Below are 14,101 nucleotides of genomic sequence, written 5' to 3'. Positions count from 1 at the left end.
TTGCTGACCTTTCATTCCACTGCACATCTTGCATGCGTATGTGACAAATAAACCTAAACTTGAATTTGAAGGTATGCAAACAAAGAATTTCACTGTGCCCGGTCACCTGTGACCATAACGTATTCTATTCTATTCTGTATTGAAGCATTTCTAAATCTTTCTGTCATTTCTGTATCTCTAAATCTAAATCTAAAAAAATCTCTGCCTGCATTTCTTGCAACGTTCCCGGAACTCCGTTGATATTTGAAAACAGCTCCTTCCCCACATCTTTACCTTTGACGTGGCCGTCTTCACGAGGTCGGTCCTCAAGTAACTTTTACGAAGGACATGGTGGCTCGCTGAAGAATTGGTGAATATCTCCACCCCGTCCATCGACATGGCGATGTGAGGACTGGGAAGGGAACAGAACAAGACCAGTCAGTCTTTCTCAAACGTGTCACGCAACTTGTAGAGGAGACTTTTTATTTTAAAGAAGGCATAGAGGAGCCATTCTTAGTGACATATATAAGTCATATATAGACAATAGACAATAGGTGCAGGAGGAGGCCATTCGGCCCTTCGAGCCAGCACCGCCATTCAATGTGATCATGACTGATCATTCTCAATCAGTACCCCGTTACTGCCTTCTCCCCATACCCCCTGACTCCGCTATCCTTAAGAGCTCTATCCAGCTCTCTCTTGAATGCATTCAGAGAATATATAACTTATATATGTCAAAGTTTATCCAGTGAAATTTTTATATATTACTAGACAAAGTGGACCCGTTGGGCCCAAACTCTCCTGCATTGGTGCAGCACCTTGTCCTCCCCCCCTCCCCTCTCTCCTCAACCCCCCCTCCCCTCTCCCTTCTCCCCCACTCCCCCCTTCCCCCCCTCCCTCCAATAGACAATAGACAATAGGTGCAGCAGTAGGCCATTCGGCCCTTCGAGCCAGCACCGCCATTCAATGTGATCATGGCTGATCATTCTCAATCAGTACCCCGTTCCTACCTTCTCCCCATACCCCCTGACTCCGCTATCCTTAAGAGCTCTATCTAGCTCTCTCTTGAATGCATTCAGAGAATTGGCCTCCACTGCCTTCTGAGGCAGAGAATTCCACAGATTCACAACTCTGACTGAAAAAGTTTTTCCTCATCTCAGTTCTAAATGGCCTACCCCTTATTCTTAAACTGTGGCCCCTTGTTCTGGACTCCCCCAACATTGGGAACATGTTTCCTGCCTCTAACGTGTCCAACCCCTTAATAATCTTATACGTTTCGATAAGATCCCCTCTCATTCTTCTAAATTCCAGTGTGTACAAGCCTAGTCGCTCCAGTCTCCCCTCCTTTTAAACTTTAAAATGTGAATAACTTTAAAAATATAACACCGATTTCAATAAAACTACTTGCATTATCACTAAAGTGACAATGGTGAGTAAGGTGGGCCTAAAATTGCCGCGCTATCGTATACCGTTTTGGCTGAAGTTCAGTCACAAACAAGATAACAAACGAGAGTTTTAGTATATAGATGCTGACAATGTTTTTTTCATGGTCAGAGGTCAAATATGACTAGTCATGTGTGCCCCTAATCCCAACGCTTGTACCTTAATCTATTGGTTGCCAACAGCACACCTCCTTGCAACACAAACCAGGATTATTCTTATCAAGTGTCTGTAGAATTTCCAAATTTGCTTCACACACACACACATAAGATATCCTCAGGTATAGGGCCCAAAATTGCTCACAATATTCCAAATGCGGCCTGTCTAACGCCTTATAGAGCCTCAGCATTACATCCCTGTTTTTGTATTCTAGCCCTCTTGAAAAGTATAGGCAGTCTCTATCCATTCTCTGCGTGCCTCTCATAATTTCATGTGCTTCTATCATGTCCCTCCATCCCCCACCGCCACCAACAAGCCTTTGGGTTTCCAGCGAAAAACAATCCAAGTTTTTCCACCTGTCCTTCGAGCTAATTCATCGCTAATCCAGGAAACACCCTGGTGAACCTGTTCTGCACTCTCTCCAAAGCCACGACATCCTTTATGTGATGTAAATTAGACTTTACTTTAGAGACGCAGCGTGGAAACAGGCCCTTCAACCTACCGGGACCACGCCAATCAGTGATCACCCGTACACCAGCACAATCCTACACACACTAGGGACAATTTACAATTTACAGAAGCCGATTAAGCTCAGATATGGGGCCCAAAACTGCTCACAATACTCCAAATGCGGTCTGACTGGCTTATAAAGCCTCAGCATTGCATCCCTTTAGGTTCAGAGATATGGCACGGAAACAGGCCCACTGAGTCCACACCGACCAGCGATCCCATCACACTAACACTATCCTACACACACTGGGGACAATTTTACACTTCTACCAAGCCAACCGACCGACAAACCTGGAGGTCTTTGGAGTGTGGGAGGAAACTGGAAACCCACGTGGTCACGGGGAGAACGTACAAACTCCGTAGACAGCACCCGCAGTCAGGATTGAACCCGGGCCTCTGGCGCTGTGAGGCAGCAACTCTACCACTGCACCACTGTGCCGCCCTAAGTAGTTTCATGTTTCTGGCTTACTATTTTTGTGAACCGAGGAGGGGGGGGGGGGGGGGGGGGGGGGGGGGGGAGGGGGGTCTTCCTCCATCTGCAAGAATTATCCCAACTTCCCCCCTCCCCCCTCACCCAACCATTGCATGTACGAATAAATGATTACCCACCGAGCCTCTACATCATTATGCCCAATGGCAAATTGGAACAGAGCCAAGAACAAATAGATCCACAAGCCTGGACTATTCCTGCATTCATTTGTGTGCAGTCAACTTTTTCAACAGTTTAGTTTAATTTTAGAGATTTTAAGCATGGAAACAGACCCTTCGGCCCACCGAGTCGGCACGGCACGGCACGGCACGGTAGCGCAGCGGTAGAGTTGCTGCTTTACAGCGAATGCAGCGCCGGAGACTCAGGTTCGATCCTGACTACGGGTGCTGCACTGTAAGGAGTTTGTACGTTCTCCCCGTGACCTGCGTGGGTTTACTCCGAGATCTTCGGCTTCCTCCCACACTCCAAAGACGTACAGGTATGTAGGTTAATTGGCTGGGTAAATGTAAAAATTGTCCCTAGTGGGTGTAGGATAGTGTTAATGTACGGGGATCACTGGGCGGCACGGACTTGGAGGGCCGAAAAGGCCTGTTTCCGGCTGTATGTATATAATATGATATGATATGATATGATGATATGAGTCCGTCCCGACCATCAATCCTCCACCAGTTCTATGTTATCTATCCCACTTTCTCGTCCACTTCCTACTAATTGGAGGCAATTTACAGAGGCCAATTAACCTGCAAACGCACACGTCTTGGGGTGTGGGAGGAAACCGGAGCACCCGGAGGGAACCCACGTGGTCACAGGCAGAGCATGCAAACTCCACACAGACAGCACCCAAGGTTCCAGTAACAATCAGCGTTGAGATGCAACCAACTATTTTTGTTTCCCTATTTGTCCTGTCAGCTTCTTATTCCTCTACTGAAACGCTACTGTTTTTGTACCAGTAGTAGGCCATTCGGCCCTTCGAACCAGCACCACCATTCAATGTGATCATGGCTGATCAGGGAACATGTTTCCTGCCTCTAACGTGTCCAACCCCTTAATAATCTTACATGTAAATCTTACCCATTTACACCCAATGAGTAATTAAGTGCTCGACTTGCAGTTAGATTGAAATTCAGCTAACTCAGGCCTCTGAACCCACACAATCTCTGAAACAAATTCTCTCCAATGTCAGCATTACCTACTATTTTAGGAGAAAGGTTAAATGGCATGAAAAAAAGATTTTGTATTTATTCTAATAATGTCAAATAACTTTTATTCATTTTGGAGAGAGTGCTGGGAAAGTTCAGAATGAATTGAAAAAAAAGACACAGGGTGCTGGAGTAACTCAGCGGGTCAGGCAGCATCTCTGGAGAACACGGATAGATGATGTTTCGGGTCAGGGCCTTTCTTCAAACCAAAGAAGGAACATGACCGGAAACGTCACCTATTCATGTTTAAATTAGTTTAGAGATAGAGCGCAGAAACAGGCCCTTCGGCCCACCGAGTCCGCGCCGTCCAGCGGTCCCCGCACATTAACGCTATCCTACACATACTAAGGACAATATAAATTTATATCCAATAAGCCAATTAACCTACAAACTTGTACGTCTTTGGAGCGTCGGAGAAAAGCCACGCAGGTCACGGGGAGAAAGTACAAACTCCATACAAACAAGCACCCGTAGTCAGGATCGAACCCGAATCTCTGGCGCTGTAAGTACTCCAGAGATGTAGTCTGATCCGCCGAGTTACCCCAGCACTTTGCGTCTTTTTTCTGTGAACCAGCATCTGCAGTGCCTTGCTTCTGAGGATTAATTGAATTTGTTTGTGACACTTCAGTTGTGTACACCAATAACATAACCCAAGATTAGAATCAGAATATTTCTCAGTACACGAAGGAATGTTCTCTCAGGAAGGTCGTTCACTCCAGAATAGTATGTGATGTTCGGATATTATATTTAATTTGTTCATTACAACCTCAGCAGCCTATTTGGCACAAAGCACAATCTGTTCAATCCACAATCTGTTAATTGGAATTTGAGGGATTAATCCTAAAAAATTGCAGGAGAGAAAACTTACTTGCACGTTAATAGGTGGTACAGTGGTAGACTTGCTACCTTACAGCACCAGCCAGCCCTCACTGCAAGATGGCACCTAAGCCAGGCGACTCTCTGCACGATGGTCCCAGAAGTGGACCTGCAATCACTCATTACAATAGCTCCACTATTTTAAACCTCTACTATGTATCTGTACACCGTGGACGATTTGATTGCAATCATGTATCGTTCTTCCACCGTCCCGGGTTCGGTCCTGTCTACGGTTGCTGTCTATAAGGAGTTTGTACGTTCTCCCCGTGACATGCGTGGGTTTTCTCTGGGTGCTCCGGTTTCCTCAGACATTCCAAAGACGTACAGGTTTGTTGGGTAATTGGCTTGGTACGAATGTAAAATTGTACCGTGTGTGTGTGTGTAGGGTAGTGTTTATGTGGGGCAAAGGGGCCGTATCTCTAATCTTTAAAAAAAACTAAATTGAACAAATGCTGTGCCACTTACGAGAGTTTGGCTGTGGCATTTCTTCAATTTTGACCACGGACACATTTAAAAAAAGTTCTGCAGGCTATGCAATACTTTGGGACACAATGAGCCAATAGAAAATAGGCGCAGGAGTAGGCCATTCGGCCCTTCGAGCCAGCACTGCCATTCAATGTGATCATGGCTGATCATTCTAAATCAGTACCCCGTTCCTGTCTTCTCCCCATACCCCCTGACTCCGCTATCCTTAAGAGCTCTATCTCGCTCTCTCTTGAATGCATTCAGAGAATTGGCCTCCACTGCCTTCTGAGGCAGAGAATTCCACAGATTCACAACTCTCTGACTCCGTTCTAAATGGCCGACCCCTTATTCTTAAACTGTGGCCCCTTGTTCTGGACTCCCCCAACATTGGGAACATGTTTCCTGCCTCTAACGTGTCCAACCTCTTAATAATCTTATACGTTTCGATAAGATCCCCATAATCTTATATGTTTCGATAAGATCCCTGCAAAAGAGCCTGCGAAAAGTGCAACGCAAATGGAAAAGTGTCTACCTGTTAGCAGCCCAGAGCTCCTCACATATTTCACTACCGAGGCAGGTATCCTTTGTTGCCAAGACGGCATCACCAAATGGTACTGTTTCCTTTAAAGAAGAACATGAATTTTGTTATTACCTTCCACGTTCATTTGTCATTCCAATACAGACATTCCCCAACTTAAGTAATAGTTCAGCTTCGTAAACCTGCACTTACATAAACATTTCTGCACCCAGTCCCCTAGTGCAATCAAGGCAGTTTGTAATGTCCGCAACGCTGTACGATCACTCAAGTTTATATTGAAAACAAGCCGGCAATGGCGGCGGTGCTTACCCAGGAGGCCATGCGCCACAGAAAGTGCCCTGGATGCAACCAGATGCCGCTGAGACGATTAATATTATAGCACAGATGTTGAGAGGTCACGAGTATAGAAGTTGGGAGTGTTATATTAGTGGGAGAACTATATTCTACAAAATTGATATTGGTGAATGTCTACGCACCAAATTTTGATAATCCGTTATTTTTTTTAAAAATATTTAATACCATTCCAGAATTTGGACAATATAATTTGATAATTGGAGGAGATTTAAATTGTACATTAGATCCTTATTTGGATAGATCTTCAACTCAAAGGAAAACAAAATCCAAGTCGTGTGAATTATTAAACTCTTATATAAATAATGCAAATATAAAAGATGTTTGGAGGATTGATAATCCTTCAGGCCGAGAGTATTCATTTTATTCACCTGTGCATAAAACTTATTCAAGAATTGATTATTTCTTGGTGGACTCCAAACTTATTCCTTATACATATAATTCAAAATATCATAATATTATTATATCCGATCATGCCCCTTTAACATTTAGGGTAAAACTCCAAGGAGCAATGGGGAAACAGACTAATTGGAGATTTAACCCGCAAATCTTAAATGAAAAAGCATGTTATGACTATCTTAAATCGCAATTTGAGATTTTTTTTAACGCAAATGACCTTCCTGAAACACCTGCGTCCCTGCTTTGGGAAACATTTAAAGCGTTTGTGAGAGGATGTATTATTGCTTTTCAAGCGTCTCAAAACAAGAAGAACCGAGCTGAACAGAATGATCTGGAAAGTCAGATAAGACAGTTAGACATAACAAATGCCATCGCTCCCTCTATTGAAATACATAATAAAATTGCAGTTCTCAAATATAAGTTAAATTATATCCTTTCAGCTCATATTTGAAGGCTTTTTCAATATACTAAACAAAAACATTTTGAATTTGGAGATAAACCACAGAAATTGCTAGCACGTCAACTCCGTAAATTAGATGATGATTCTACAATTCATAAAATTAGATCAGAAAATGGAGATTTGCTTAAACTACCTAAGGATATTAATCAGAGATTTTTGCAATTTTATCAGTCATTATATTCATCAAAAATAACAGATACTTCTGCGCAGATGCAAAAGTTTTTGCAGGAATGTAACCTTCCTGGTTTGAATGTGAGTGATAGAAATTTACTGGGCGCAGAAATAACTATGAAAGATGTTGAAGAGACTATTAAATCCATGAAAAATGGGAAGACTCCTGGCCCTGATGGCTTAAATAATGAGTTTTATAAAAAATTCAGTGGTTTGATCTCTCCACGTTTGCAAACTGTATATAGTCACGCCTTTAAACAACAGAGATTGCCACAAACTCTGACTGAATCAACAATAATCCTCATTCCTAAAAAAGATAAGGATTCTGAAGACCCTGGTTCGTATAGGGCGATAGCGCTTTTAAATACTGATCAGAAGATATTAGCGAAAACCTTAGCTCAGAGATTAAGTCTAGTTATAGACAAATTGATACACCCCGATCAATCAGGCTTTATAGCCAAACGATATTCATTTTTCAATTTGAGACGCTTGTTTAATATAATTTATTCAAATAGATTATTAAATGAAGATTTAGCAATCATCTCGCTAGATGCTGAAAAAGCATTTGATCAAGTAGAATGGCCTTATCTTTTCTCAGTGATGGAAAAATTTCAACTAGGTGAAAATTTTTGTGCATGGGTGAAACTTTTATATACATCCCCAACAGCTAGAATATTAACTAATCAAATGCTGTCATCTAAATTTCATTTAGCTAGGGGTTGTAGACAAGGATGTCCACTATCACCACTTTTATTTGCCCTAATTATAGAACCACTTGCTGAGAGTATTAGATCAAATTCACATATTTATGGCTACAACACTAAACATACAACCAATAAAATTTCTTTATATGCGGATGATGTATTAATATATATTACAAAGCCAGAAATTAGCATTCCGAATTTATTAAATCTCATAACTCAATTTGGTTCATTTTCAGGTTATAGAATTAACTGGTATAAAAGTGAAATTATGCCAATAATGGAGCATAATCCGGCCATACTTCAACAATTTCCTTTCAAAATTGCCTATGAAAAGTTTAAATATCTTGGAATTTACGTGACTAGGAAATATACTTCTTTATTTAAATCAAATTTTCCTCCTTTACTTGTTAAATTACACAGAAATATCCAATTTTGGAAAACACTTCCTATATCATTAGTTGGTCGTAGTAATGCTATAAAGATGATCTTTCTGCCACAGCTACTATACTTATTTCAAGCAATTCCGATCTACCTTCCAAAAAAGTTTTTTTTAAAAATTGATTCAATTGTTACTAATTTTATTTGGGACTACAAGATTCATAGAATAAATAAAAGACACTTATGTAAGTCTAAAATTAATGGAGGAATTGCTTTACCTAACTTTTTATTTTATTATTGGGCGGTTAATATTAAAAATATAACCTGCTGGTTGGATGATTCTGATCAACAACCGGATTGGTTAAAGATGGAGAAAGAGGATTGTTTACCATTCGATATTGGTGCGATCCTCTTAGCTCCAATAAATTTAAATAAAAAAACATATGGAGGTAATTCCATTATACATAGTGTTATCCGTACCTGGAAACAATTAAAGCTTACGTTAAAATTGAGTAAATTATCTGTTTTCCTTCCTATTGCGAATAATCCTTCTTTTAAACCGTCTGTCTTAGATAGAGGCTTTGCTCAATGGAAAAGTTATGGAATCAAAAGGGTGGGAGATCTTTATCATAAGGGAACTTTTCTTTCGTTTCAGGAGTTACAGCAGAAGTACGGATTACATGTTAATAATTATTTTAGATATTTACAACTTAGAGATTATGTAAAATCACACATGCAAGAATATAAGTTTAGAGGTCCAGAAATACTTGATGTATGCCTGAATCGACATTATAACTCAAATAAATTAATATCTTTTATTTACAATATTCTCCTTGACATTGACATTCCGTCATCAGAATCTTATAGACGAGCATGGGAGGACGAATTGAATCAAGTTATAATGCAAGATATATGGGATGAAAGTTTACAACATATACATCAATGTTCATTGAATACTAGACATTCCCTAATACAATTTAAAATAATACATAGATTACATTATTCGAAGACGAAATTAAATAGGATTTTTCCTAGTATCTCTCCTATGTGTGATAAATGTCAATTTCAAGAAGCTAATTTAACTCATATTTTCGTAACTTGTATAAAAATGCAAAACTTCTGGTTGGAGATTTTAAAAATAGTTTCTAAAGTTATTAATAAAAAATTAGATATGGACCCAAAATTAATTATATTAGGATTATCAGAACATACTATAAATTTTACAGTAAGTCAGGTACATTTTCTTGATTACAGTCTAATAACTGCGAAAAAACTAATACTTAAATTTTGGAAAAAACCAATAACCCCCACAATTAAAATGTGGACTATGGAAATGACAGAGACCCTGCATTTGGAAAAAATAAGGTTTGCCTTAATCGACAAACCTGAGTTATTTTTAAAAATATGGTCTCCATTTATTGAATTTTTAGAAAAGTAAATGGGCTTGGCACAGGACTAAAATTAAAAAAAAAATTTAAATAAAAAGTTGAAACTTGAGTGGGGGGTTGGATGTACAGCTGTGGTTTTTGTCTCCCGGATCTACTCCCGTTAATTTTTATTGTTAGATCCTTTTTTCTTTTTTTTTTAACCCTCTTACTCTCTCTCTCCCCAAGTTTATAGTTTTATATTTTTATTTTTACTTTCTCTCTTCAAAAATTTAAAAATTGAAGCTATGTAAGAACTTTGTAACAAATGTGTTTTTTCTTATTTCGATTTGTACATATGCTTTTCAAAAATAAAAAATAAAAATAAAAAAAAAGAAGTTGGGAGGTCATGTTACAGTTGGCCAAGACATTAGAGAGGCCACATTTAGAGTATTGTGTAGGAAGGAACTGCAGATGCTGGTTTACACCGAAGATAAGAGACAAAAGACAGCATCTCTGGTGAGAAGGAATGGGTGACATTTGGGGTCGAGTCTGAAGTCTGAAGAAGAAGGGTCTCGACCCAAAACACCTCTCCAGAGATGCTGCCTGTCCCGCTGAGTTATTCCAGCATTTTGTGTCTATCTTTGGAGTATTGTGTTCAGTTGTAGTCACCATATGATGTTGTCAAGCTGGAAAGGCTGCAGATTTACAAGGATGTTGCCAGGATTCAAGTGCCTGGGCTATAGGCTAGGACTTTATTCCTTGGAGTGCAGGATGATAGGTAATCTGAGAGAGATGTACAATATTGTGAGAGGAATAGATAGAGTGATTGCACAGTGTATTTTCCCCAGAGGAGCGGAATTGAGAACGAGAGGGCACAGTTTGAAGGTGAGGGGAGAAGATTTAATAGGAACCCGAGGGAGAATTTTTTTTTATACACAAAGGGTGGTGGGTGTAAGGAATGAGCTGCAGGAGGAGGAAGTTGAAGCACTGTTTAATAAACATTGGATAGGCTTAGAGGGATATGGGCCAAACGCAGGCAGGTAGGACTAGCGTAGATGGGGCTTGTTGGTCGGTGTGGGCAAGTTCGGCCGAAGGGTCTGTTTCCACACTGTATGACTCTACGACTCTGTAAAGTGCTGGAGTCACTCAGTGGGCCAGGCAGCATCACTGGAGGACATGGATGGGTGACATTTCACGTCGAGACCTTTCTTCAAACACAGCGAGTTACTTTGGGCAGGGGATGGGGATGGGGATGGTGATTCCAACTTCTGTAAAATCTGACTTACACAAGGGTTCACAGAAGGTAACCATTACTTAAGTCGGGGAACGGACTGTACACTAAATTCTCAAGAATGAAGTACAGCCATTTTGGAACGTAAAAACCTCCACCAATGCTCCCACTTTGTTTCTGGACCTTGACAGATTGGTTTATTTTATTCACAAAATGCTGGAGTAACTCAGCAAGTCAGGCAGCATCTCGGGAGAGAAGGAATGGGCGACGTTTCAGGTCGAGACCCTTCTTCAGACTGATGTCAGGGGGTCGGGACAAAGGAAGGATATAGGTAGAGACAGGAAGATAGAGGGAGAACTGGGAAGGAGGAGGGGAAGGGAGGGACAGAGGAACTATCTAAAGTTGGAGAAGTCGATGTTCATACCACTGGGCTGCAAACTGCCCAGGCGAAATATGAGGTGCTGTTCCTCCAATTTCCGGTGGGCCTCACTATGGCACTGGAGGAGGCCCATGACAGAAAGGTCAGACTGGGAATGGGAGGGGGAATTGAAGTGCTCGGCCATCGGGAGATCAGTTTGGTCAACGCGGACCGAGCGCAGGTGTTGAGCGAAGCGATCGCCGAGCCTGCGTTTGCCTAACCCTAAACCCTTTATTTTATTAACTCATTTCAGTTCCTTCCAGTTCAGTTTATTGTCATGTGCAGCGAAAGGCTTCTGTTGCGTGCTGCGTGCAGTCAGCAGAAAGACAATACACGATTACAATCGAGCCGTTTACAGTGTATAGATACATGATAAGAGAACAATGTTTAGTGCAAGGTAAAGCCAGCAAAGTCCAATCAAGGATAGTGCAAGGGTCACCAAAGAGGTAGATAGTAGTTCAGCGCTGCTCTCTGGTTGCGGTGGGATGAGTTTGGTTGACGCCTGGATTCTGTCTGACATTTTATCGTTCAGTTTAGTTCAATGAGGGAAATAATAGTTCAAGACTGCTCAGATTGTGGGATGTGGGTATCACCCATTCTAAAATCAATTCTATGACAATATTCCTCCCCCCCAAAAAAAATGTAGTGCCCCGGTTCAGCTCACCTGTCCTGTCACCGACTGGATTATTTCTGGTAGGTAATGCTCCTCTATTTCCCTATGAATAATAAAAGAATGATCACTAAAATTATTTGCACAGAAATGCTTCATTATACAGAAGCTTTTAAACATTGCAAATTGAATTATTCCAGTGGTACTGCTCCAATTATGTCAATCCAGATTACTTTTGTGAGGCCAACACAATGCCCTTTAAGCTGATGGACCCTGTCCAAGGTTTATTCTGTCCAAAGGGCAGCGCAGTGGTATAGCTGCTGGCTTTACCTTGCACTAAACATTATAGCCAATAGACAATAGGTGCAGGAGTAGGCCATTCGGCCCTTCGAGCCAGCACCACCATTCAATGTGATCATGGCTGATCATTCTCAATCAGTACCCCGTTCCTGCCTTCTCCCCATAACTCCTGACTCCGCTATCCTTAAGAGCTCTATCTAGCTCTCTCTTGAATGCATTCAGAGAATTGGCCTCCACTGCCTTCTGAGGCAGAGAATTCCACAGATTTACAACTCTCTGACTGAAAAGGTTTTTCCTCATTTCCATTCTAAATGGCCTACCCCTTATTCTTAAACTGTGGCCCCTGGTTCTGGACTCCCCCAACATTGGGAACATGTTTCCTGCCTCTAACGTGTCTAACCCCTTAATAATCTTACATGTTTCGATAAGATTCCCTCTCATCCCTCTAAATTCCAGTGTATACAAGCCTAGTCGCTCCAGTCGTTCAACATTATTTTGTTAACGATTGTGATCATGCATTGTCTCCCTGCTGACTGGTTAGCACGTAACAAAAGCCTTTCACTGTAACTCGGTACACGTGACAATAAACTAAACTGAAACAGAGACCCGGGTCCGATTCTGACCTCGGGTGCTGTCCGTGTGGAGTTTGTACGTTCTCCCTGCGACGACGTGTGTTTCCTCCAGGTGCTCCGGTTTCCTCCCACATCCCAGAGAAGCTCGGGTCTGAAGGTTAATTAGCCCTCTGTAAATTGCCCCTAGTGTGCTAAATAACTAGTGTGAACGGGTGATCGATGGTCGGCATGGACTCAGTGGGCCGAAGGGCCTGTTGCCATGCCCTATCTCCCTCTATTCACATTTTCTTATCTGCTTTTTACCATTGCTTTTCTTTTTGGAAAGGTCAATTCAGAACTTTGACATTTTGGCTCCAATATGTAATGTTCCTGACAAGTATTTTTACGGTCGTTGTTCCAACATTGCTTTTCATTTAAGCGTAATACAAACATGCAAAAGATCAGGTGACAAAGGAGGAGTGATTGCAAGGGCATTATCAAAACACTATTCTCGATTTGTTCAAACTGATAAAACATCACACACTTAAATAAACATGATAAAGTTTCGAGCTGTTCCTGCCCCCACATCATAATTGGTAAATTATGCATTATTGTTGATAATTTTATCACACAATGAGCACAGTGTTCACATCCAACACCATCCACATATTGATGCATTGATCACTGCGATGATGCAGAGAAGTTTAACTCATAAGTTTGCTTGGATATTAAAAGTTAAAAGTTAATTCAAACTTAACCCAGCCACTGCTAACCACCCAACAATTTGATCACAAAATGCCGGAGTAACTCAGCAGGTCAGGCAGCATCTCAGGACAGAAGGAATGGGTGACGTTTCGGGTCGAGACCCTTCTTCAGACTGATGTCAGGGGGGCGGGACAAAGGAAGGATATAGGTGGAGACAGGAAGATAGAGGGAGATCTGGGAAGGGGGAGAGGAAGAGAGGGACAGAGGAACTATCTAAAGTTGGAGAAGTCGATGTTTCTTATCTCACCCAACAATTTGAGATCAGTCCTGAAATACTACCTACCTCTTTGGAGACACTCGGACTATCTTTGGTCGGACTTTACTGGCTTTATCTTGCACTCAACATTATTCCCTTTACCATGTATCTGTACACCCGTGAACGGCTTGATTGTAATCATGTATTGTCTTTCTGCTGACAGGTTAGCACGCAACACAAGCTTTTCACTCTACCTCGTTACACGTGACAATAAACGAGACAAAATAAGTAAATAAACCAAACTCATCGAACCTGGTTGACATTTTGTACCAATCCAAGTCCAACACCATGGAGTCCGATACACACGGGGCGGTCTCCACCCAAGACCGCGAGAGATTGCAGAGTTGTGGACGCAGCCCGGTCCATCGCGCAAACCAACCTCCCTTCCATTCCCGCCATCTACACCTCCCGCTGCCTCGGCAAAGCCCACCAACATATTCATGGACGGGTTGCACCCCACTCTCTCCCTCTTCTCCCCACTCCC

General features: G+C 41.7%; 1 protein-coding gene across 2 annotated transcripts in view; it reads right to left on the bottom strand.

Moving 5' to 3' along the window:
* The window catches only part of nadsyn1 (NAD synthetase 1), a 55,572-nt gene that overhangs the window by 27,570 nt on the left and 13,901 nt on the right, over positions 1–14,101 (bottom strand). For both annotated transcript variants that reach the window (XM_078415525.1, XM_078415527.1), the window contains 3 exons: positions 11,800–11,851; positions 5,651–5,739; positions 274–391 (listed from right to left, as the gene is read on the bottom strand). In XM_078415525.1, coding sequence (XP_078271651.1) covers positions 274–391; positions 5,651–5,739; positions 11,800–11,851 — 259 coding nt within the window. The remainder of the gene's footprint in view (positions 1–273; positions 392–5,650; positions 5,740–11,799; positions 11,852–14,101) is intronic.

Source organism: Rhinoraja longicauda, chromosome 18 (assembly GCF_053455715.1).
Source record: "Rhinoraja longicauda isolate Sanriku21f chromosome 18, sRhiLon1.1, whole genome shotgun sequence".
NCBI lineage: Eukaryota > Metazoa > Chordata > Chondrichthyes > Rajiformes > Arhynchobatidae > Rhinoraja > Rhinoraja longicauda.
Note: the sequence above shows the minus strand (reverse complement) of the source record. Positions and strands in the feature narration are given on the sequence as shown.